Source organism: Phalacrocorax aristotelis, chromosome 13 (genome assembly GCF_949628215.1).
Source record: "Phalacrocorax aristotelis chromosome 13, bGulAri2.1, whole genome shotgun sequence".
NCBI lineage: Eukaryota > Metazoa > Chordata > Aves > Suliformes > Phalacrocoracidae > Phalacrocorax > Phalacrocorax aristotelis.
The window spans coordinates 12,147,287-12,173,804 of NC_134288.1; the positions used below are offsets into that span (position 1 = coordinate 12,147,287).

At 44.2% G+C, this 26,518-nt stretch overlaps 1 protein-coding gene across 1 annotated transcript in view; it reads right to left on the reverse strand.

The window, feature by feature from the left end:
- The window catches only part of NTSR1 (neurotensin receptor 1), a 64,555-nt gene that overhangs the window by 10,106 nt on the left and 27,931 nt on the right, over positions 1-26,518 (reverse strand). The window contains exon 2 of the mRNA XM_075108720.1: positions 8,881-9,082. Within this exon, the coding sequence (XP_074964821.1) occupies positions 8,881-9,082 (202 nt within the window). The remainder of the gene's footprint in view (positions 1-8,880; positions 9,083-26,518) is intronic.

Here is a 26,518-nt window from a genome sequence, read left to right on the forward strand (position 1 = left end):
CAAAGTGGCTGCCAAAATGATTTTTTGTTATTGTTACTGGCTCCTAAAACCTGCTCTCCATCATCTTGAGGCTTCACACAGGGGTTTCTTTGGTGGAGTAAGATGGAGCAGGACAGCCTGTTGGAGCTGAGCGCTGCTGGGGAAGGATCTGACCCAACATATGGTGGGGGTGATTGTCCAGAATGGTGTTCGTGAGGTTGGACATTTCCTGCATCAATTTTTTAAACTAAAAATAAACCAGACCCATCCCTCACTTCTAATTAATTCAATTTGGTTTTAATAGGAGCAGGGCTGCTCCATGAAATTCTGATATTTCCCACATTTGAGCAAACAAGGTGCCAAACCTGCAAGCCCAGGGCTGCGGAGCGGAGAGACCTGAGCAAGCCGATCCTGGCATGCTGGGGATTCTGGGGAATGATTCTTCCACCAAGCTGCATCTTCATTTTCCTTCCAAATCAAACTCCCAATTAAAAAGTGTATTAAAACCTGAATTATTGCATCCTGTGGCTTTCTCCTTTTGTCTTATAATGGCTTTATTCTCTGTCTGTTTGAACTGCATCCCAAGGAAGAAGGGGAGAGAGGAAGGAGAAGCAGCAAAGAGATGAGCCCTTGTTTGTTTATCACGCAGGAAGCCCTGCAGAGGGAAACATAAATTTTGAGTGACATCTTTTTCATTGTGCAAAAGAAGATTTAAACTGTGCCAGTCTTGGTTTTCAGACTAAACTAGAAGTGGAAGCAATCCTAGAAGTTAAATTATATTAGATCGCACTGAGTATTTTATTTTACCTTGCGTGTATCCTGTGGCTGAGGCTGGGAGACAGCCCTTCTCCAGAGCCAACATCTTGAAAAACTCATGTTGGGTTAATGTGAGCATAGAGCGATACATCACATATAAATATTCCCTGGTGGGTGCTTGGTGGCCAGCTAGGCTGAGCATGGGAGCCATGCTCAGGAGGGATTTTGAGCCCCCTGACTCTCTCCTGGGGCCATCTGAGGCTCGGTGTGACTCAGAGCACTGGGACAGCAATGGGTAATGTGCTGCTGCTGCTGACCCATGCAGGACCCCAGGGATCTGCTGCAGTGCAAAGCACTTGGATGGTGTTTTCCTCCTCACTTTAGCTCTTCCATCCCCTCTGGGGCCATGCTAAGTCACAGCCTTGCGGCTCCGGGGTGGCCCTCGTGGTGGGTACCCTCTGTCCTGTCCTCCTTTCTCTCCTGGAGAGGGAGGAAAGAGATGCTGCCCCCTCTTTTAACAACCTCTGCTGTTTTTAAGGCCTCCAGAGAAGCTCAGACCCATCCTTCCTTGATAGTTTTGTTCAGATTATGTTGGCCAACTTATTTCTATTTATCTGCATTTCAAGGGGACCTGAAACACATACAGCTGGGGAACAGTGTGTTGTAATTTCTGAGAAAAGGCAGGATCTGTTTGGATATGTACCGACCTATCTGAACAACATATCTCAGCTTTTTCTGCCTTTCAGCTCATCAGCAGCCGTGTGTCTCCAATGCTACCCAAGGAATGCATGCTCCAGCTGGTACAGAATAACATATATGACAGTGTTATTTATGGGGCTCATATCAGAATTAATGCTGATTTCTGGAGAAACAGTCCTTGTGTATTCAAAGCTCCTGGGTTTTATATACTTATTTAGTCAATGCCATTAGAAGAGAATCTCTCACAAAGGGGAGCAAGTGTCACTGTGCCATTTGATATGAGAGATGGTAAAAGCTGGGCCAAGTGTAAATGTAGTTGGCACTGCCTAGTTAAACCTCGAGGCACTGTTTACATTAACACAATGCACTACCTGACAGGTCATAGGCAATATTTACACCAGTGGGCCCCAAACTAGGGATAATGGCAGCGGCAAGGCTGGGTATGAGCCTAGTAAAATTAAAACTGCTTCTGCTGGTATTTGCGTCACAAGGTGCAGGAAAGGATTTCTGTAAAAGTTGATAACAACCAGCGGAGATTGGGGACCACCAGCATGCACCAGTAGTACTCAGGAGTGCAAAAAAGGAGAAACAGAGAATAGCAATGGGCCTGGGGAGCCCTCAGCTCCTTTAGCCACCACTGAAAACATGCAGCATTTGCTGGATACAATTGCCCTGTGCTCTTGCACATGTTCCTGAGCAGTGTAAGCATTAGATTTGACTCCTTAATTTCCACTCCCAGCAGCCAGAGATCTGCTGTTTATCTTTCTGTATCATTTTCCTTCTTTATTTCCTGCTGGGGGAGGGTTGCCTCTTTTTGTGTCTCTTTTTTGGATTATGAGGTAAAAGATGCTAACTTGCTTGAAAGGAGCCATACTCCCCTAAATACTTGTTAATGGCAGTGAGAGAGCAGAGTGAATAGAAAAACCTTTTGGCATGCAAACCCAATGTATTTTACTCAGACTATATTCTTCAGTCCTGATTTTCAATCACTTCAGCTGACAGATTTGAAAAAGGATTTGAATTCCTGTCCCTGCTCACGCTGGTGATTAAATCATCCACTGGCACCGGTTTCAGCCATAAGGAGCAAGGTTCCTCTGGAGCCTTGAAAATGAAGGTTAAAGCTAACCCAAGAACAGGCTCCAACAAGCAGCACGTCGCTGCTGACCCAGTGCAAACTGGGGTCTCTTCACCGGTTTCCTTCTAAGATAATTATTTTTTTCGAAATTAAAGAAGTTACTTGATTCCATTTAAAATTAATTCGTGCCATTCTGCCCCAGGATGCCCGGATGTTTGGAGAAGGAAGAAGAAAGAAAGAAAGAATATTTCCCCTTTGAAGAATAGATAAGGGCTCCCGTCTTCTCCTCACCTTGTTCAAGGCTCTTTCTATTTGGTAAGATCAGGTATAACCCAAATCGGCATCATCTGCAGCCCCTTTCTTCTTTCCCCTCCAGTTTTGAGGTTTGTGTGTCCTTTGTTCTTCCCAGAACGGTTTCTGCTCTCCAGAGGGACCCTGGGGATGTATTTACTGCATGCTTCTGCAGTGACGAAGGCCCTGGCCAGACTTTATGTTTAAAAATGCATCAGTTAGATTTTTAAACACTCACATGGACAGAATTTAACACCTGGAAAATCTGATTCCTGGGCTTGACCAGCCCTAGGGTTGTCTTCAGAGATGCAGCCACGAGAGCCTGAATCCCAGTAGAAATGCCTCACCAGCCTGAGCTGCAGTGCCAGCAAAGGGACACAGCGTGGGAGGGGAGAAAAAAGAGTCTCCCTGTCCCGAGAGGTGCAGCCGTGGTCCCTTTCCGCTCCTCAGAGGGTGTTTATAGAGCGCTCCGATACTGCTCTCTTTATGTCTCTTGGCAGGCTGTAAAGTAAACCTATGCGTACAAACATCTCTGGGAAATATATACAACTGTGATAGAGCTAATTTATCCTCTTGAATTTTAATGTGACACTTCAGCTGTTAAACTCAGCATCCACAGGGGTTTTGCTGAACTCCACTTGGAGTTGCTCAGACTTTTTATTAGGGGTACAAACTGCCATGAATTTAGTTCCTTTCTTGCAAAAGAAATGATTCGTGAACAGATCTGATTTCCTTAGGATATAGGAATTATGAAATACCGCTGTGTAAGGAGCAGATTTTCAGACTGGTGCTCTTCGCGTATTGTGGCTGCAAAGTATTTGCTATTTGTTATTCCTGTTTGTGGGATGGTTACACTAAATCTCATAGCAATATTCTCCTCCTGAAATGGATAGCTCAGACTTGGAACATCAGTGAAGAGAAATGAATGAACTCTTCAAAGCATTTGGTGAGAAGGGGAATTATTAATGCACAAATTGATGAAATGTAGGCCATGGCTACTTCATTAATACTTGGCCTTTGTCTAGTATTACTTGAAGAAATGCGGAGACCCCAAAATAATAATCTAAAAATTCTTAGACATCCAGTAAAAAAATATGGTTTGACTTCATCTCCTAAAAAGCATCTTCCTGAGGCATCACCCAGCCAGCTGTGGGAGACCAAAGGATATTCTTTTAATGGGTTAAACCTCTCTAAGTGTTTTGTAATTGCTTTTGCTAAGCAGCTTCTGTAAGGGAGCAAATGCTACCTGGAACTGATCACATTTTAATAGGCTTAGTCAACGTCCACCCAGGGACATGCAAAGCCTCCCCTTGATGTCCATCAATTTGTCTCAACGTTGTTATCGGAGCTCAGCTGTGCCGTTCGATAACTCCTTCCTTCCCTCCACAGCAGGAACCGGCCTGACAGGCAGTCGGGTGGTGTTGAGGGCTGCTGGGAGGAGAATGGGCAGCAGGCTGGTGTACTGGTGGGAACAATTAGTCCATGTCACAAAACTGCCCCCTTTGGAGAAGGCATTTTGGCCAAACAGCGCTTTCAGCTTGAGCCAAGCTCAAATATGCCCTCATTTATGAGCAGCTGTTTGGAAACGTGAGGCTGAGATGGGGAAGATTGCTGTTGCCGCTGTCTGGGTACAGTCTGCAATGGTGTGGGCGGTGTACCTGAGGTTTTACCTGCTCAGGGCTGCTTATTCTGAAGGGTACGTGTGTGCGTGTGCATGTGCATGTTTAAGATATATTTAGGATGTTATGAAATGATTGGCCTATCAGGCTGTGCAATTAGAGAATATTCACCCTTCCATGGAGGACCACACAGCACTCGAGACTCAGCTTCCCAGCACTACCATATAGCCAAGGAATAATAACAAAAAAATGGAGGAGGTTTATAATTGGAGAAATGGAAGGAATATTGGATGGATGAAGGAGGGTATGAAATCTCTTGGTGGGAGGTATTTTTAGCGGCAGCACTGGTGCAGACGTTGCCCTGTTATCCTCACAGAAGGTCTGGGAAGCTGCCAGTGCCTCGAGCTCTCTGAACTTGGATCCTCACACCTGGTGAATGCTGACAGCAGAGAGGGAATTACAGTCAGAAATCACATGCTTAATAAATTAACGAGCTGGCTCCCAGACAGCAGGGCTGACACGTTCCTTGATCCTGATCTCCCTAATTATTTTATACAGAACCAAAGTCAGAGAGAGCCAAGAAAATACATAAATGCTACCAAAGAGAAGGAAAATGATGTTGTGGGTGTTTTGAATAAAGCTGTTAGCTTGATCACTTTTAGCTCCTATTTCAGTGTAAATAAATATATAATCTCAGTAGATCTGGAGGAGGAAAGAAAGGTTTTTTGCGGCTCTGATCTCACCCAACATCTCTGCACACCATGAACTGCAAAAATTTCTTTTCTGAGCACTGGTTTTACAAGTTCTGAAACATTCCACCCTTAAAACAAAATCAAGCTGTCTGTACTTCAGGCCAAAGTTCATTTTTGGAAATGGAAAATTCTATGACCCCAAAGAAGCTCTGATTTTGTGCCAACAGTTTTATTAGCGTGGACAAGTGTCATTTTTCTTTTCCCATCCTCTTCCATAAACTAGCCTAGACTGCATACGTGGGTTTGGCTTCCATGGATCCCAGGATAAATCATATTTCTTCCTTGTTTATTTTTTGCTACCTGTCAGACAGCTCAGAGGCCTGGTTTATTAAAAAAAGAGAAAGTTGCAAGGAACAGGTGACAAAACTAAATGTGAATCAAGCACATCCAGTAATCAAGTGCATCTGAAAAATGAAATGAAGCAGAATTTCACTCACACTTGCTAGATAAAAAACCCTTTCTGCATTATGTGGTGAATCACAGACAAAACTGATGGTGGATTTCTTATCTGCTGGTTCTTCCTCAGTCCAGAAAAGGAGCAAGCGGCCGCTCACTCATTGCCTTCCCAGCAGGGAAGGGAGCTCAGTCCTCCTGCTGGGGTGGCACTGCGGAGATGTACGTAATACCTGTGCATCCCTGCCCACAGGGCCCCACAGTGCCACGTCTGACCCACTTTTACACCACTTCAGGCTCCAGAGTGAAGCCCTTGCTTTTACTAACTTTTCTCAGCTTTTGCAGTACACAACAAAAGCAAAACTTTGCCTGGAGAAGAAGAAGAAGAAAATTAAGCTTATTGTTTGGAGAAAGAAGAGCTGTTTTTCAGTGCCTTGGAGGAAATGTGGACCTGTTGATGAGGGACACTTTTCCACCACCAGTGAGCAATGCCCAGAGAACGGCAGGTGTAAATTTAAGTCTCTGTTATTATTCATGAAGAGCTCTGTCCTCTTGACGTTAAAAAAGAACACAATACTAACAGGGGAGAGAGAGGTGTGAGATGTTGTAGCGCAAGTGAGAAAAGGCAACTTCTCACTTAATGGCAGTAGGCAGAAGCGCTAAGAAACAGAAAAAGATAGTGGGGAACTGAGGGACTTGCATGGCCCCATTCTTGCAGGCTCAGTGGCGAAGCAAGGCTCACTTCTTAACCCTGGGTGGATGGTGGTTAACTGGGGTGCAGAGACAGTAAATAACCACATCCTGACAACATAATTACAGGGAATTTAGTGTCTTCTGGGTTTTTCTGTCTTTTTTCTCAGGAGGCATTTCCCAGCACAGTGTTCAAAGCCGGGGTGCACGTGGTGGCTTGCCTATGGCATGGGCATAGTGCGCTGCATGGGATGCATCCCTCATGAAAAACAGCTGGAAAAATCTCATGGAGGTCCTTGGTGCCTCTCTGGGGATTTCTTTCCTTGTCGAAAATGTGGCCTTGGCCAAAGCACTTCAGCTACCAAGAGCTTTGCCATGAAAAGCACTGACCAGAAATCTTCCTGCCAACAAACTCTCACCATTTAATGTGCATGAGGACTTGCACAGTTTATATCCAGTACCAGCACACTTCATTAGAGTTTTTTTTTAGGTGCTACTTTTGAAGAGCTTTTGATTTATCATTTGTCAGTTTAAGCTACCAGATACTTTGGTCTTTTCCTCAGCTTATTTAATTAAGCCATTGGTATTTTGCAGTACAGCTCAGTTCCTGGGTGCAGGATCTTTTATTTAACCTTTGTCTGAACCAAAGCTCTGCAGGAAAAGGAAAGAAATAAAGTGATATATACAAGGCTTAAGTTGCTGTTGGCTGAATTGTAAAAATGCTGCACTAGTTCTGCTTTTTCGAGAGACCCTGTGGCTGAGCAGGTTGGTTCTTCAGCTCTACATATCAACAAGCAAAGGCAAAAGAAAAGGATTATTTGTGAATACCCTAAATGCAGTTGTTTGGAAGAATAAATTTTAAAAAAGAATCTCTTTCTGCCTTTATCGATAGAGATCAAAGTTCTATCTACTTTCTCCATGAAGTTATGGATACCCACCCGAGCAGTTCATAAAAGGCCACTTGTGCTCAGAGCTATCAATGTTGTTTGAGACGTTGTATGTACAAACGTGAACCCTTTGTTGCATGGGAAATATGGATGAAGGTATTTTCAAGAACAGGGCTTGGGAATTTGTCTGAAATATGTTTAGATAGCCAGCCCTCAAAGGGCTGCAAAATTTAGTTAAAAATCATATAAGCAGCAGCATTTTTTATTTAAATTTCTGCTGCTGATTTGGCTTGGGGAAAAGAAGTCTTTTTTTTACTATATTGTTATTAACTGGGTCAGGATCTGGAAAACACGGGGTGCAATACCTGGTGGGAGAAGGAAAAGCGCAACTCACGGAAGGGTGCACGCGTGTCCCTTGGGAACTCTGCTGAGTTTATAGTGAGACATTTGGTCCCCAGGAAAGGCAATAAATCAGAGCCTCCTTACCCCAGAGCTGAACTCCTGACCTGGGGAGGCGTTATGTGCAGGAGAGGAATAGGGGAAATCTCTCACCGTAGACAACACAGTGATCGCCCCATCACTGTCTTGCATCAAGTTTTCAAATGCACAGTGGAGTAATTTCTGGGGTATTATAAAACACCAGGTGTATGGGATTACATGAGCAGTGTTTTGCTATCAAATCAGTGTTGCTGTTATCAGAGTTTGAAGAGGAGAAACATTAGGAAGAGCATGAATTGACCAAAAGTATTCCTTTTTAAATCTGAGTCATTTGGCCATTTTTCTTTTTCTAACGGAGAGAGGAAAATTGAAATCTGAATTAACGCCGTGACTGCTTGTGAGAAACTCTTTTTTCCTACACGTGTATCTTCAGGGGAAAACTGATTTTCCACATACCTCTAATGAAGCAGACAACACCTCCAGAGCAGCTCCAGCTTTTACCTTGGGAGCAGGGGAATGAAACCACCAACACTGGGTTTCTAAAGTCACTGATTGTAACAGCTGAGAGGAATTTTCACATCTGATTTGCCATTGGCAATGCCAGTGGGGCTGCCTACCTGTGCTGTGCTGCGTATCACTCGAGCTGATCTGCTTAAACCCAGTCCCACAAAATTAGTTTGGTTTTAAAACTACATCAGTCCCCCGGTCACCATCAGAGCCTAAAAACAGCACCAGCCAAAAGAGAGGTGCTCAGGCTGGATCTGGCCAGAAATAGAAAAAGAAACAGGAAAACTTGATGTTATCAAGTTGTCTCTGTTTCACAGAACATGATTTTTTTTTTCCTTAAATTTGAAATTTTCATTTATCTGCTTCTCCCCCATTGAAACAATTAAACAATACTAAGATATCTCTTTAGCTCCTTTCTCTATATGATTTTTTGTTTAATCCTTTAAGGGAAGATTAGGACTCAGAAAAGTGACTGTGACAGAGAAAGAAAATAGTGGAAAATAGATGGTAAAATTCCCTAGAAGGCTCTTGGTGACTCAAGAAACAGATGAAGAAGGAAAGAGACTAAGAGAACAAACAAATCTATTTTCCAAAATTTGGGGCTTTGAGACAAGAATTGGACAATTTTGGCAAATGTCAAAGCATTTGGGGGCAATTTGGATTTCCAAAAAGATCTAATTTTCATTTAAAATATTTTGGGTGAAAGCATTTACTGATTTCAACTTATTATTCTTTGTATTGTATTTACTTAGACACCTCTAGCCAGTTCCATGCCAAAATACATGAATACTTACGTAGAACCCTCACGCCGTGCTTCAAGGCTTGCACGCGGCTGGGCTCCATGGACATGCTGAGCATCGTCTGCTGCCCGCCGATGGTGCAGACCTGGTTTTCCTGGGCAGCCTGCTTGAACATGACCATGAGCTGGTTGGCGATGATGGTGTTGAGCACAGAAATGACGACCATGGGGAACACGAAGGAGATGAAAGTGTTGACCTGTGGGGGCGAGATGTGGCATGGTCAAAGGATGAGAAGGATCAATGGAGCAGGAACTTGTGCTTTATTTCTCACAGCAATAGAGAAACAGTCTGCAGTGTAAATCTTTTCCCTCCTCTCACTTTGCTGGCTTTGGCTTTTGAAGGCTTATGACGCAGAGGGAAAATTCAACCACCGCTGACATTCATTCATGTAGGTCAACACTCAAAAAAGGCAAATTTATTCACATCCAGTTACATTGCCTTCCTCTTTTAGTGCAGTTCATTGCCAGAAATGTCTCAACTGAAACATGCCATTGGTATTTTCATCTCACAAACAGCAGGATGCTTCTTAGCTTTCATTGTGCGTAGCGTGACTTCTAAATAACAGTATGATATTGTATTTTTCTTTATTATGAGCACTCCTTAGGATCTTTTTAACTTTATTTTTTGTGTTCTGTTCTTTTCTTGTAGATTTAATGACTACGTTTTGTTATCTCATAATCAAATTATCCAATAAACCTTGTGCCTCAAAGGATTAAAATTGATCAGAATAAACAAGTGGAAGTTGTAATGGTTTTAGTACAAATTATTTGATTACTACAGTTTTGATAAAATTAAATGGAGGATCAAATTAAGCAGTGATTGAATCAAGTGGAAGTCACTGTTCGTGTCAAATAAAAGCAGGAAGGCTTTGTGAGGGCCTTCTGCGCTGTCTAGAAACCCCGCTGGAGCTGAGCTTAACGAACGGCAGCCCAGGGAATGAGAGGCATGTATGGGATTTGCCTGCCTGTGTGGCAAGGCTGCCGTGGTGGGATGGTGAGCTGCCGGGCCAACCCTCCCTGCAGCACGGAGGGGCTGCGTGCCCAGGGGCTCGTCCTCTCCGCTGTATGGCTCAGGAGGAGGCTCAGCACATCACCGAGATAAGTGTGGGGCCCTTCAAGTCTTAAAATTTCAAAATACTAACAAGAAGTAAACTGTGTGCTCCAAATCACTGTGGAAGCAATTTTATTACAAGTGATAAAATGACAAAAAGCTAAAACTAATAACACAGATAGGGAACTTTGCCCTGTGGCAGGGTTACAAGGCGTGCTAACTTCTTCCCCAGATAGCCACGTACCTGGCACCTCAGTGCTCTAAAATACAGAAGCAACCCTGCACCCCAAGCCAACCCCACGTCTCTCTGCAGACTTCAAAACCAGGAAAGCCTCATCTAGAAACAGGTGCTCTGTCTGCTCGGATGGAGACATGCCCTCCCCACCCACCCACTCACGCAGCACCATCGCCTCAGTCTACGAGCGTTTGCTGTACTCCCAGTATGTCGTGCAGATGTGTGGTCTCCTTGCTCTGTAGGGATTCAGAAATGCCAGAGGTGAATGGCAAGATGGAGAAAGAATCCAACCACACCCCCAGGATGCTACAGCGGATCCATAACAGAAAGAAATAAGAAGCGCATAAGCATATGGGGAGCAGGTGCACTGGCAATCAGAAGCACTTAAGTTCCTTTGTTCGTAAATTTGAGAAAGCTGCAACTCCTCTTTCGGTGAAGACAGGCAGCGCTGTTGTTGCCAAAGTTTTCTTTAGAAGGATCAAGTCTCTATACAGCTTTGTGCTCCAGAGCTCAATGCGTTTAGCAAAAGTACCAGCTGGGTTTCGTCTCTCGCAACCCACATGGTGAGAACATCATCTCTAGTTTATGCCGGTAATAATAATAGCACTCCTCTGTGGACTGAGGAAATTCCTAGATACACCCCACCATTACAAGCTGTTAATGGTCTCTTTTGTTAAATATATAGCAGTTTTCTAAGCTTCTAAAAGATAACACATCTCACAGCCTCCTGCTTATCGAGTTATCTTTTGGAGTCACCTCACGATGCAAAGAAATATCATTAATCAGTAGGGACCAAGTTCTCAGCTGGTACAAAATGACACAGTTTCACTGAGAGAGTAATTCGTGCTTGTAAAGAACCTGCTTCATTTATTTAACCTTCATGATGCAGCTGGGCTGCGTTGGTGCACACGGGTGAAATGGCTTGCTCAGACTTAACGGAGCAGACTAAGAAATAAGCCCTGTAGCTCCCCACTCCTATTTCTATGTCGTTAGTTGCTGAATGTCCGTCTTTCCTACTGCTGAACAATGTTTGCACATCAGCAAAAGGAAACACTTAACTCTGGAAATGCTTCACTCTGTCATCTGAGCTTCAGAGTTCATTGGCTTTCATTCAAAATCTTTGCCCTAGCACCTAATATAATTACACAGAACTCAAAAAGTCCTTTCTGAGATTTCTTTAAAGCTTTGATTCATTCCATAATTGTATTGTGAAGTCTTTAAAGAGCTTGGGAAATTGTCTAGAATAACATTGACTTTCCCATTTATGAATTGTTATGGTAAAAGTGTGAAAATTGCATGCTTTCTATGAAAGGCTATATTTAAAGATTTTTTTCCATGTCTTGATTTCTACTAAAACTCTCATCTAGTTAAAAAAAAAAATCAATATTTTCCCCAGAGGCAGAAGGGTTTAATTTGTGGAAAGAATTATTTGCAAGCACAAACTCTCGAGGACAATAAAGGCTGGAAAAACTAATCCCCATTCTGCAAACCCTCTGTATTCAGTGTTTTTTCTGGCAAGCTACTTGCTGGGTTGTGCAAGTCTAGACTCCAGCACACTGTGCACGGCAGTGCAGTAACACTTCATTTCCAGGTGACTTTGCACACTGCTGGAGCTTCAAACCTTTTCAAAGCCAGTGGAAAGTTTCCCACCTGCTTCAAGAGGAGCTGGTCTGGGATCCCAAGACTACATACTCAAAGGTCTTCAGGAGGAGGAAGACTTGTATAGGTGTTTAATGGGATTTTTTATAGCACTGAAACTCCTGAACTGAAACACTGAAACACTGAAATCCCATTGTCAGTGGGATTAAATTGGCTATGGCTGTCAGTGAACACCTGTGGGAGCCTTTGGGTCCTTATATCCCTTTACAGATTGCTCTGGCCCTGGGAAGGACGGTATCCAGGTTCATTTTTGACCTGAAAGTCTCAGGCTTTCTGTTGGCTCACCATGGAGAGGACAGCTTATGTGATACTGGATCTAAACTAATTCTGTATTCAGGATTGTTTGGATGCACAGGCAGAGTGGTCTGGCCATATCTCTGCTATCACCAAGTGTGGTACAGTCTGATTATCTTCTCCATTAAAATTGACATGTTTGCATAAGTGTAAATCCACCAGATCCAAGGTTTCTGCTCAGCACCGTGATGGGCGGTGACATGCAGCACGAGCACAGTGCAAAAGCACAAAGCTGTGCATGGAAAGGCTTAGCACTGGCTGCTCTCTAGTGTAAAAAAAATCAACACCGCAAACCTTGTGACTGTGTGCTAAATCCTTATTAAAAAAAAATCCTCTACTACAATGTTTGCCACTGGCAGAAGAAAATGAAACACTAACCCACTTTCATGCTGCTGTTGCTCCTGTGATCAGTGCAGTCCTAAAAGCCATTCAAACACTACGCTGGCAGCATCTGTGGGATGGGATTAGTCCTCAGGACAAAACTGTGTTTTGTCTCACATGGAATAAGAACCTTCCCTTCCCGCACTGCCTGAGCGGTAGCACCCAGAGACCCGAGTCACTGCTCTTTGGCTGTGCTGTGCAGGAGAGTGATGATGTGGATGCAGTCTGAGGGTGAGCTCCCAGCAGAAAAATCTGCCTAGACCCTGTCCCCGTGAAGGCATGCCTGAGGTACCTGAGCACGTGAGGGATGCAGAGAGATGGCAGAGACACGACTCAGCCAGTCCTCAGAGGTGCAATGCCTGCACCGGCCCCCAGGGCAGGATGCTGACCTTCCCAGCCCCATCTTGGTGGCCGTGGGGGTCCTGCCCTGCTCAGGCACCGAGCCTCCCTCACTCTCTAGTGATGATGCGCTTTTCATCCCAGCTTTCTCTTAGTCCTCTGTTGCCAAAGGCGATTTTAATTTCAGCCAAACATGAAGCATTAAAATTACGCAGGGTTTTGCAGGACACAGAAGACAGAGCAAATCTCGGGATGGGGCTTCATAAACTCATGAGAAGAGAAATGGGAATTTATGGAAATTAAGTCACACTCCTGGAAGGGGAAAAATGCAGTTATGAGTCTCTCTTGGTCAGCTCAACAAAAATGAGACTTTGTGTGACACTAGAGAATTCTGTGTGATGTGAGTTTCCTTCTTCCTTCCAAACAGAAGTGTGGGAGAGACACGGGGGGAGGAACTGGAAAAATCAAGTGAACAAAAAGCAGAAGCCAGTTCTTGGGTTTGTGACTCTTCCTAAATCTTTTGTATGGAAAACTGTTCCCTTGACTCTGCTGAGCTTCATGCTGACGTGATTTGCTTTTGCCAAGTTGTCCCTCAATTATTTTGCTGCCGTGGTTTCCCTGGGTTACCACTAAAAGCAGACATCAGCTCACTCACAACGGTGATGGAGAGGATGAGCGTATAACTTCACATAGGGACTCCCCAGAGGGCTTAAACGAGTCCTGTAAATCAGAAGTTTTGAAAAGGTTTATTCTTTTGCGCGTTGTGGTGACTTCTGGAGGAATATAAACTCAGAGGCCACTTTGGAAGATGGTTTTTCCACCCCTCCTAGAAGCCCAAACTTTTGTCTTACACGCATCTGAAGGGGAGGAGGGGAAATATTACATGTTACTGGCACTTACATGTCACCTCTGCTCCCAGAAAAGCTCCATTGCCTGAGCCACCTACAGCTGACTGTTCCCATGGGTGGTCAGCGCATGGCTTCGGAGGGGTTCAGAACTGTTAATGAGTGCTTGTAGACGCTTTATGAGGTCTTGGAGCACGTAAGTGGTTAAAAGTAAAAAATTAGGCTAAAGGCTCTTCCTGGAGATACAGTAGCAAGTTAAACACCTCCACTGAAAGTATTTGTAATAAAAAAGGCCACGATCCAGAACTATTAATAATATTTCATTGAAAGAGTTTCGATGAGAAAGTGCTCCTTTACTGAGATTGTCAAAGATTTTTGAACTTGCGCCTTGTGTTTTCCCATGAGCTGGCCTTTTTTCTAAATAAGTAAATAAACTCCCACAAAGCAAATGAAGCATGAAATGTCAGTCGCAGCAGCAGCGTGGCATGGTAAGCTGCACCGGTGCATCCCACAATGCAGCAGCCGGGATCCCCTGCCAGGAGGAGCAAGACCCCCAGAGCAGACGTGGGGGCCAGCTGAGATTTAGGGACAATTTTAGCTCTGGGTTATGACAGTGGCTTTGTGGCAGAGACCAGAGATGTCACCTCAGTGTCTGATAAATGAGGTGACAGCAGAGACAAATTCTTGGTCTCTGTCAGTGCCACATCCCCAGAGACACAGCCCCTTCCAGCAGGGAGCTGGGATGCTCAGAACAATTATTTTCAGGGATATGAGGAGGACAATTAAAATGAAGAGAAGAAATGTGGACGATGGGCAGCTGGTAAAACCTCACCTGGACTAAGCTTCTCTCGTACTTCATTTCCCCATGGCATGCCTGCCTGCCAGCTGGGAAATGCTATGAAACGGCTGCCAGCCTTTCCATTTTCTGCTGGGGAGGATTTTTCATTGCAGAGACTCTCCTCCGGTTCAGCCACCCCTTGAGGTGGAAGGAAATGAGGCCTGGGGAATTGGTTGAAAAACTCAAAAGGAGATGAAAAGTGTCTCAGGAGGAGATTTGTCTTTGCTGGTTCCCTGGAAGTGATGATGGAGAGGACTGAGGAGGCAGGCTATCGTTTGATTGGTGGTTTTGAGCAAATAAATTAAGCCACATAGCTGGGATTTAACAATCTACCACATTCTGGTTCACCTCATTTCCAATGGAAATGGAAAGTAAATTATCCTCCCCCTGACTGTGGAGGCAGTATTGTTAGCATATGTCAATCAGAAAAGCACATTCTACTACATCAACATTCGGCTGCCAAAAAATCTTATTTGACTAAATGTACTTTACAAAATTACCAGTTATCTCACTCAGTGGCCAGAATTAGCATCTTTTTAACCACCCAGTAGATAATTTCAGCCTTTAATGAGCACAGTGCCGCATTCCTGGATACGGCAACCTGTGGAAGACAAAGCAGGAAGGGGAAAGGCACATGGCGATGGCATGCCAAAAGGAGCATTTGGCAATGGCACTCATGTTTGATATTCACAGGATGTATCTGATGAAAAATCCAAAGGTTGTATTTTTTTCCCCCAGTAAATAAATTACCATCTAATTAAACCCCATCTTTGCATAGCTTTCTAGATTTTCATGCCAAGTATCTAGTGGTTATCAGCTAAAAGCCCTTCCTTAGATACAGCAGGGCAGGAGAGGTCTGCGTTTGTGAGTGATGGAAGAAAATAACAACTGCTTTTGTAGCTGGTACCTGGTACAGGGAGGAATGTGGAAGCAGAAGAACTGCAGCCTAGGAAGTGCGTTCAGCTCTTCTGGAAATTTCTGAGGAATTTTATTAATTTCAAAGTGTATTACCACTAGAGTTTAGTAGAAAATCTTTCCAATCTTTCCTCTCTTTGATCACTCATTTAATAAATATCTAAATTAAATCTGCAGATTCAAAGAGGAAGCTTAAAGGAGTATGGAAGTGAGAGAATATATAAACTAAGGAGTCTGAAATGCTTGAGTGGGTATCAAACACTTGTGGGGACCTGTACTGCAGGGTACGGGCGCCGGTCCTTATCTCAGTTAAGTGCATTGTGGTGTGGGGACACAAATCCTGGATAAATAGGAATAGGGCCAAGTATTGAAGCCTGTGTGTAGATCTGGAGCTCTAACTGTGTACTTGAGCAGGAGCTCGATCTTTACACATTGCTGGTTTTAACTCAGGAAGGTTTGCCTGTCACGTTTTATTTCTGGTGCTGCTATCTCAAGCAGCCCTGACAGCGTGATAAGGGGCGATGCAGCTGTCACCCTCGGACGGAGGCTGGCCGGTGGTGTGGATAAGTAGCACTAGGTGCCCTGTGTGGGCTCACTTGGCGGCCGCATGTGGGTATGGCCGGATCCTGCATCCGTGCAGGGTCCCCTCGCACCACCAGACAGTGCGACACAAGACACACCGCCTTGGGACTTCATCACATGGGTGAGACGGCCCTCCCCTTGCCTTGTAACCAGAAACGGTATGTAGATATCTGATGGAGATCCAGGTGATGGGACGTTATATCCCGTCATTAACTTAATGAATAAGCAAAGAAAAGATACCAAAACCCAACTAACATTTTATCTTTAAAGCATTCTGAGAAATAACCACAAAAGCCTCCGGCTGTTATCTTACTGTAAGCCTTGTACCTCTTCTTTCCAGCTATAGGTAAGTATAGGTTCCATACATCTTATCCAAGTTAACAGAGTGTGATGGTGTGAATTGCTCTAATCTCATCCCGAACAGCTCCCCCGATGATCTCCAGGAGCTGTAGCTGCAGACCGGAGAAATTGAGAAGCACCTTCACTCTGCCTCAGTGAGGCCTTTTCAAAAGTGTTAAATATCAAACCCAGACATTTCAAATAAAGGTTACGATGATGTGAAACGTTGCTCACAGGCACAGGTATCTGATGTCAAAATGTTACAGTCAGCTACAAATTACAGCATCAAACCTTGAAGCTTGGACACCGCTGTGTGGGGACGGAGGGACGGATGGCAGTCAAAAGCAGCTAAACCTCTGGAACTGGGGCAGCGATGTGGGCATGAGCCTGATCTAAACACAGAGACGAGTAAGACATCAAATGTGTGTCACTCAGGAAAACAAAGAAAACCTCAAATGCAGGCATTTGAGCTCAATCCGCCTCAGAGTAAATAACTCAGCAGGTTTTGCTGACCTCAGCTGGCATCAGCTGCCGGAGCTCGGATTGGCCAAACCCGTGTATTTTAGACCTCCACAGAAGTCCCAGTTGTCTTCTTGTTTTGGATGAGGTCTGGGAACAGGGGACTGCAGGTACTGTTGCTTTGGTGAAGAAAGAGAGCACACAAGTCTGAAGACAAACTATCAGATGGATCTGATGGATGCTCCAAGTGACTGGCCTAGGTCCTGTCCCCATGATGGTACAGCCCTGCAGCCATTAATGTCAATGACACTGGTACCCAATTCATTGCATGGCGAGTCTCTATTACAGACACATCCATTAACTGGCCTTATTCACTAAAGGAAAACCCCTAAAAAGACAACTCAGAGGACAATGCGAAAGACTTGTGCCTGAGCTCTGCCTGCTTGCTTCTGTTAAGGTGTTTCAGGTTTTGTGTTGGTAGACATTTGTATCAGAAGAAAATGCATATTACTACAAGGCTTATGGTGACAGCGTGCACTGTTTGCAGTCTGTGCTGTACTTGGGATCTACAAGGTGCAAGTACCTGCAACCTACTGCAAAACAGGACTTGTTCAGCACAGTGTGGTAACGCGCAGGAACCGCTCACGGGCTGGTGGTCCTTCCCTCTCTCTATGCTGGCTGGATGCCTCCGATGCTGTCTCCAACTGACTAACACCAGACATGAACTCTTCCAAAGGGCTTAATTTAGCTCTAGCGTTGAGATCAGGAGGATCTGCTTAAACTCTGTTTTCATTAACATTTTGTGTTTGCTCCAGACTAGTGATGTTTTCCTGGTAACATGCCTTCTCTGTTTAGATCCATGACCATCACGAGAGAATGACCAGGCAGTGTGGATTAAGATATTAAGAATATCCAACGTGTAACATTTTCAAGCCTGTGTGTGGTCCCACAGTGATGAGCAATAATGGGAATGCAGAGCAGCTAATGATCTTGAGAAGTTAAGTTAATCACATCCTCTGCAGGAATTAATCAGATACTGAACAGATGGAAATAAATTGCATACTGACAAAAAAATCCATCATATCTCTATGGCAAAAACATTCTACCAGCTTTCCCATTCATAAATCTCCCTCCATGGAGAAATCATTTGTTCATAAAAAATATCATCTGATGCAGAACAACTTAAATGGGTCTCTTGTTCATGATGGGTTGGCAAAGATGTCAGAGCATTGAATAATGGTGGCATTCCTGAGCTTGACTGGATACATGAAGAGATCATTTAACCTCATTTCTATGCATAGTTACAATCCTGTGCCCTAAAGTATTTTCAGCTTTATCATAAGTAATAGCAAAAAGGTATGATTCATACATAAGTGTTTGATATAAAGCTTATTATTCCTAATTGTACACATGGGTAATACCTAAGTATCAAACTCCCTGGGGACCTCAGAGCTCTTCATTACCTTGCTAAATGCCAGAAAACTACCTTCATTTTAACTATTCATAGGAGAAAACATCCTCTCCTGATCTTTAGGACACCAGTCTCAAACCTGAATGGTTCTTCTGATTCCAGCTCCCAAAGAGAGAGAAAAGCTGTGAAATTCAGGAAATCCTGGAAATAATTGACTGGATAGTGGGCAAATGTGAAGGTTTTAAGATTTGCTACTGTGTGTTGCAGAATGCCTGGTTGTACATCATGGATATCCAGCTTTATTGCTTGATAAAACTGAAGGATAAAAGAAAGTTTATTTAGAAAAATACCAAAAAAACCCCAACCCCAAACAAAAAAACCTCAAATGCTCACTAGGATTATGCTTGATGGAGATAATGTAGATGAGTTTGGGGGGCTTGTACATATCACTTCAGTTAATCCAGGGTCTCCTGCCAGCGATTTAAGAGGGATATGTGGAAGTTAAAATGGAAGAGTTTTGGCCCAGGATGGCTGCTGCCTGCCCGTACTTGGTGAGGAAGAAAGGAAGAAGGGACAGAGCAGCAGTGATGATCCTCCATCATGTCATCGTTAACCTGAAAGCTTCAAATCTTCCCTTCCTCCTTCAGGAAAGCTTCCTTCTTAGTTTCCTGAGATTGGGTACACTGAGCTGCAAGGGAAATTAATTAAATTTACCCAATTTTGCTTGCAAGCTAGAATAATGTCAATTTGTGTGCTATCAGTTTATTGGCCTCAGCTTTTCTCCTTGGATCTAGTTTATCCATAGCACTGTTTAAAGAAAGCTTTTTGGTTCAACAGAAACTCAATGAATAATGTTCTTGATTTTGCCTTTGAACATGCAGGTCTTTGTTATTATTTCCCCCTCACCCTCCCCAACAGCTGTATTCAACTGAAGGGGAAATAATACTTCAGCTTCAAATGACAGGTTGGAAATATGCTTTAAATAATTTATCAGTGCCGTTGGATTTCAGTTCTCACTATCTGCTGGTATTTTGGTTCCTACTTGTTTTTGTCGAAGGGATATTGACCATCACCTCTTACAATATATTTCATTTTCTCCAGTTCTGCTGCTTGCCAGCCCTCTAAACAATTTAATAAATGCTCATACAGTGCCTAATGCTCCTGACATCTGAGTAATCCTAACCCAGATTTTGCAGTTATTTTGTGTCTATTCTCTTGTCTATCTTCCTTTCCACCATGCGTTGCACAAGCCGCTGGGGCTCACATGGTGGACATTCATCCAAAGAAAGTGCCTCCCTGGTTTGGTGCTCCCCCTGGTGCAGGCTGATGCTCTCTCCTGAGGGTAGCTAATGATGTCCTTAAAACCAGGAAAGTCATACTCTTTCCTATGCTGTTAGCCACGACTGCAAGTGCTTAGTACATCTGATGCTCCTGCTCCCGCTGTGTGGCTTTTGCAGCCTGGGATGGGTGCAGGGGTGGCAGCCCCTGCAGCCTTAATGAGAATGCAGACTACATATAAGTCTTAGAGGTGCATCGCCATGCAAATAAATCACAGCAGCTGATTTCACAAGCCCATATCCCATAGTTGCTTCACTAACATCTGCTTATTATTCCGTATTTCTTCAATTCATGCTCGGGACAGTTGTTGTAATGAATGAGACCATTATGCTCGGATATTTTCTCACAGAGCATGTCAAAAAAAGAGTCAAACCATGGTGACAGTCAATTATTGCCCAACTTTTCTTGTTCTGGTAATATTGAGTCATTTCAATCCTGAATAATCAAAATGGATGGTTTTTGCCTATGTGGGTATGAAATCACTTACAGGGAGCAGGCCAGTGTGGTGATTTCTAGTTAGTGTTTTAGGAGTAAAATAAAGCAAAAAGCATAAGCATGGGAGTATAATAAGCGAAGATTTCTAACTGTGAAGAGCAGTAAACAGTTAAATCAAGTGGTGTTTGCTTTTCTTCTTCCCACACTCTCTTGGCAATGAATGGTGAATGGATCATGGCAGAGAAAAATGTGGGTCTGCTCTGCTCATGTGGTGACTGTCAAAGGTCAGTTTTACACGCAGCATGTGGCAACACAGCAGCCAAGCACGGCTGTGCAGGAGCAGGGTGCTGGGCTCCCCTCTCCCACCGGCGTCCGAGCTGGGTCCGGGCAGGGGGGGTCCCATGCCAGGGCCAGAGCATCAGTGTGCAAAGCTGCAGTGACTCCCCTCTCCTGCTGTTCATGGGGGAAAAAGAGGGCTGCAACCAGCAGCTGGATGACAGGCGAGCACACACTCATTAGAGCGAGAGTGCAGGGTAATTAATAAATCAGCTCCATCCCCCAGGATGATACTGAAGATTCAAGATAGAGACTTTGCTATAAACCAAAGCAGCAACTAAAGCCTTCAGCCTGATGCATGAGGCACGCACACTACAGAAGGATTTAAAGGAGAGTTAATTTAAAAAAACAAATGGAAAGAACAGATCATTCTCCTCCTGAAAAACACATTGGACCTGATTCTGGTTTTGCACGTTCTGCCAGGTGAGGTGGAGGCAGACAAGGGTAAGAGGTGCTATAGGTGTCCGAGACACAAGTGAGATCATGGCAAAGAATGCTTTATCTGATGAATTATGTTTCAGGATCAAATCTTCTGAAGCTATTTGTAATATCTCACATATGCTGAAAAGTCACATTAATATAGCTTGTAAAATAACAGCTTGTCTGCTTAAAATAATTAGTAGTTGACAAATGGGTTGAATTTTAAATCCATGAGAAGCTTTGGTTAGCACTAATAAATGTTGATTAAGGTAGCAATTAAAATCTAACAATCTCTCCAGGGGTCTGAACTTTAAAGCTGAAGTTTGGAACATTCCTCAGTTTACAGAGAATGTTACTGTTCCTCCCCAAGTTGCATTATCTCTTGTCATTATTTTTTCCTAGTTTACACAAATTAATTGCAGCCTAAAGTAGTGCCCCACAGCCAGGGGCAGCAACCAGCACCTATCCTAGTCTGACGTCTGATTGACATAAGAACTTTGGTACAGTAGTGATATTTAGCAGTGTGAGATTTTAGCTTTCTCTCGAGCAAGTTAATGCCATAAGACCCTCTTGAAGTCCGTATTTCCATGGCAGTCCTTCCCAGGAGGCATACCTGTCCCACTTCTCATCAGGCTTTGAAGTGGGCTGGAGAGATCTCCATCTCTCCTTCAAGATGTTCTCCTGCTTCGGAAATGTAGCTGACCTCTCGAAAACAAGCAAGGTCAAGTAGCGCTGAGTGCGCGCTCATCTCTCCTGAATCTCTCTCCTGCTGCTCTGAGAGACCCGACCATGCATCTATTAATCAGGATGATTGGATGAGCTACCAAGAAAAAGTGTTGACTAGGTAGTGTCTTGAGGAAGACTAAAATTATCTCCCTCTGCTGCGCTTGAGCAGTGTGACCAAGGCAAATCAAGAAGCACATTTTTGTTTATAGACTTGTTTTACTGATTTATCATCATGCAACTATTAATGAAAGTCTCAGATTCTTTATGACCTTACTAAACCTGAGAAAATTTCAGTCACTTCCCTGCAGTTCTCTATTTTTGAAGGCGGAAAGCACATTTGTATTTCATGGAGCACTTCTTTTACGCTGGCCAAATCCTTTTGTTTTTTCGCTCTTGCTGTAGGCAAGGCATAAATCTAACACAAAGCCAGATTTGTCTCTCTCCCTTTATCACACACTAGCTGTGCGTCCTCCATTAATTACATTTCCTCCCCCAGTTCCTAAGCTGAATGCCAGTGGGACAAAAATAGGAATACAGTATGAACTGGGAGCGACTTGGTCCTCTCGTGCTCCCAGCGTGAACGGGAGTGCATTGGTATGTCTGCCTTTGTCGGGCAGCTTTAATCACCGGACATGTCATTATATTGTTATATCACAGCCTGTTTTTTCAGGTCTGTCCCTGCTGACTTTGGAAGCAGCTGAGATAAGGGCCTTTTCCAGTAGGGTACTTGCAGCGGCTGTTATTGAATAAATAGACCAGCCACCATGCTCAAATCCAGGGACCGCTCCTGGGGGAAATCTGGGAGGACAGAAGGAAGCTGTGTCCCCTTCGCCTCCCAGAGCTCCTACTCAGGACGGTGGCTGCTGCTTGGTCCTCCTCCCAGCCCCAGCATCCTCAGCTACAAAGGAGGTCTCGGCTGTATGTGAAACAGCCTCCATCCTGGACAGCTTCTCGTTCTGGGATGGACCTTTAATAATCTGCATAATTTTTAGGTGCTTTCTCAGCCCAGCCTGTGTGATCTGAGGGTGGCTGTTGGTTTCTCCACAGCACTGCATGTTCCTCAGTACATTTGCTAGTCCATCCACTGCTAAGGAGATTTACAGCAAGAGAGAGATGGAGAGCTGAGGATGTGAAGAGCTGGAGGAGGAAAGGGAAGAAATCTGTCCAGAGGGTGGGAAAAAAGCCCATTCACTCTCAGTTGATGTGTGTATCACTTTTTTTTTCTTTTCTGTGTTGTAAGGATGAAATACAAATGACTCAGATAAATACAGAAAGGGACAAAAATGAAAGCATGATAGCTGGAGATGCTCGGAGCTATTTTTTTTTTTCAAAGGAGGCATGAGAACTGGGTGCAATTGTGCATTTACATTTAAGTGAGCAATTTCCCTACCTGAAGCTTTAAGACAGGTCACTCTTCATGCAAGATGGATGCAAAGCTTGAACCAGCCAGGAGCTGGAGCCGCAGCAGGGCCCGAGAGACCAGCACTGAGCATTGGCTCGGCTAGCTTGGCACTGCAATAGTGGGGCTTTCAGGGGAAAGAGCAGCTGCAGGAGGCTCCCAGGTGGACACGGTCATCCTGGACATCTCCATGCACAGCCAGTACCACCTTCCATAAGAAGGGGTTTTAAAGCTGGCTGAGCTGGATCTGCCTGTGCTGCAATGGGTGCTCAGGGCTGCTGTGGAGACATGACCTTGGGTCTCAAAAGATTATTCCACAGGAAACCATGAGCTCCCTAAGAGAAACTGGGGTGATTACTCATGCACAGACTTCCAGACTACTTAAAAGGGTCTATTTAATATTTTTACAGTAATACTATGCACTCTGCTGCTCTTACTGTAGAATTACAGGTGTCAACCTGAGGAGGGGTGGGGGAGGCATATTTTTGGAGAAAAGCCACTTTGCCAGAGAGATGAGACAGAGGGGTTGCAGAGAGACCTGGCATCTCCGGGAAGCTCAGAGGATCTACGGGTTTCAGAGTGCTGACCTACCTCCTCATAAAACCATGAGGTAAATCAGCAGGTAAACACACATATAGTAAGGACAGTGTGGAAGTACCTGTTGGCTCAAGTGATGAACAAGGAAAGGCGATAGCAGAGAGAGAAATCCTAAATCTAGCATAGGTAGAGAGGGAAGTGAATACGAGAGCCATCCTTCCCTGGTGACAGTGTCTCTGTTGGCTAATTAAAACTCACTGCATTGAACAGGTCAGGCCCCAATGAGCTGCAGGTCCGAAGCCTACGTGAACAGCTGGAAGGCCCCTGTAATCCCAAATCCGCGCAGTCTTTCAGAAAATGATCCCAAGGCAAAACATAGCAAGAAGGTCGTGGCTCTCTACTGCAAACCATAGCAAAGACAAGTCCTGATTGCATTTCCATTTCTCAGAATTGATTTTCTTTTTTTTTTTTGAAGTGCAAAATGAACATGTGGGACCAAATACTATCGGATAAGACTGCAAATGAGACTAATAGGCCAAATGTCAGATTTGTTTCGGGTGTAGCTGCTGAGGAGTCATTTCTGAATACAGTCTTTATGTAACCTACTTTGCTTTAAGGCATAATCCAGCTACCAGATGACTGGCATGAAGAAGATGTTTTGTCTTGGCTTCTTTTCTGTTATAAATTTCTTTGGACCTTACCCCAAAGCATCTGGCTGTAGCCAGCATTTGAGATTAGCTAAAAGTCTGATGGATGAGGCAAGTCCGAGGTGCTGAGCTAATTAACTCTTTGGATTCTGTATGGAGCTGTGGCTGCCTGCAAAGATATTCATTGCTATTCCTTAAATTAAGATTCTGATTGCAGGTTTAGAAAAAATCTCTATTTCCCCATGGCAGTTGAAACTCCTCGATAGCAATTTGCAGCCTGTTAACAGTAGGGTTGTTTTTCAGATTTACCTTTCTCAAAACCACATGGGTCCGGGAAGGAATGGCTGAAAACATTGAACTAGAAGCTGGAGCAGAAATCAGCTTCCAGCATACTGGCTTCTGCAATGCAAGAATCAGGAGCTATATCTCTGCAGACACCCAGTAACCCTCAGTCTTGTTCAGGGATCTGAGTGTGGCTGCACAGGCTGATGGTAACATCCATCTTCTACTCACAGAGACATTGCAGCTGATGATGCTGGCACTTGCTTACACTGGCCTTTGCTATGCATTAACTAAAATAATTTCCTTTTTAAGCACAAGAATTTCAGTGAAAAAATAGCTGCTTTTATCCCTAAGGCAGGCTTCCCAAACACAAGACTCAATCTCAGGTAGAAAACATTCCTCTCCAAACAGTAATGGAGGTAGAGTCTTTGCAGAAAAGGAGGTGATTTAGCAAGATGAAATAATCATAGCGTCATGAATGCAACCAGGATTTCCCTGTTAATTACCTAACTGGTTAATTAAGGGGCTATTTTTTAATTAAAATTAATTCTCATCCTTGTAAAATACATGGCTTAAAAAGGGGATAGTACAGAAGTGTTTATCACTGATGCCCTAAGATGCTAATTTCCCAATGTTATGACTTGTAATCAAGATTAATTTTCTCCAACTTATCCTCCAAAGGAAAGACTTTACACCAGTTTTGACATTTAAATTACCTTAGATTTGCAAGTCCAATATTGTCATAAATATTCATAGCCAAGGATTGAGTATTTAGTCTTTAATTTTTTAAATTTTTAATTCACTACTAAAAACTAGTTTCAGAACAAGCACAGAGAAATGAAGCACCTTTTATTTGGATCACTGGGAGCATCTGGCTTTTCTCCTCCAGCAGTGAACCAACACATTACGTTTCTGTTTGGCTATGCTGATGAACATCCCATACATCAAAAATTTGATGGTGGAATCATCCTTTGATCATTTTCCTCATGTCTATTTGCAAAAAGCTACTTTTATGTAGAAGTTATTGGACAGCAGTGCCATTGTTTTCGCATGTGTCACGTCCATTATTGCATGAGATGAGGAAAGGCCCGTGCAAACCACAAAAGCAGATCTCCAGGCAGCCGGCAGCTGCAGGCACGAACCGCTGCCATGTGCCGTAGCCAGCGTCGCTGCGTCTGCGATACTTTTGGGCAGGCAGAGCATTTAGGCTTTCACAGTTATATAAACAGAAGATGCTTGACTTGCCCTGGATGCCATCCCTGTGCACACAAACCCCAGCTTGGCACGGGCAAGATGCCTCCTGAAAAGAGATGCCCAGGGATTTGTGAAAAAGTGCCTTTTTGGTGCTTCCTGGCTTTTACCCTGTGAGCTCACTTGTATATACCGAGCCTTCCCTGGCCCCGAGCTTGGGCCCAGGGTGACAGTGTGTCAGCCTAAGCGTGTTGCCCACAAATATCCCAGTTAAACCAACAGGCTCTGGGCTAAGGAAGGAGCCCTGTACCCTCCGGCAGTAACAGCCAGGTGCGCTTTTGCTGCTCTTCTCCAGCAACCCCATTCTTACCGTCTCTTTGGCTCTCTTTCAGTGACCAAGGAGAAAGCCACATTGCTTCACATGGGCACTGGCAGACCTCCCAGGGGTGATGTGCCAAAATCATTCATCTTCCCTGTGCAGAGGTTCAGCTGCTGGCAGAAGCCCAGGTGAGGAGCGGGAGGGGTGAGAGGCTCCAGCCCCTGCCCTCGCTGGTGTGGGTCTCTCTGGTGACCGATTTCTGCCTCAAAATATTTTAAAGATACTACCTTTTTCTCCCAGATTTTGTGCAAACACGGCTCGATGCGGGATGGGAAGAGGGGCAGGATCAGCCCAGGTGTCGAGGCTGGCTTTGTTCAGAGCCTCACAGCCGAAAGCTGGCGGATCCTGCCAGGCAAGTACTGGCACACGTCTCTCAATAAAGGGCAAATTGGCTTTCTAATGAAACATTCTCCTCATTTCATCAGTCATGATTGATGACTTCTTCAACTTTTTATATCTGATACCTTTCAAATGCAATTAATTTATCCAGGTTTTTTTTACTCCTTTTCAATAAGGCAGGGACAGAGAACCAGCAGTATTACTACTCACTCCTATTTGCAAAAAGCTACTAAACCCCCAAGATTCACAGTGACCC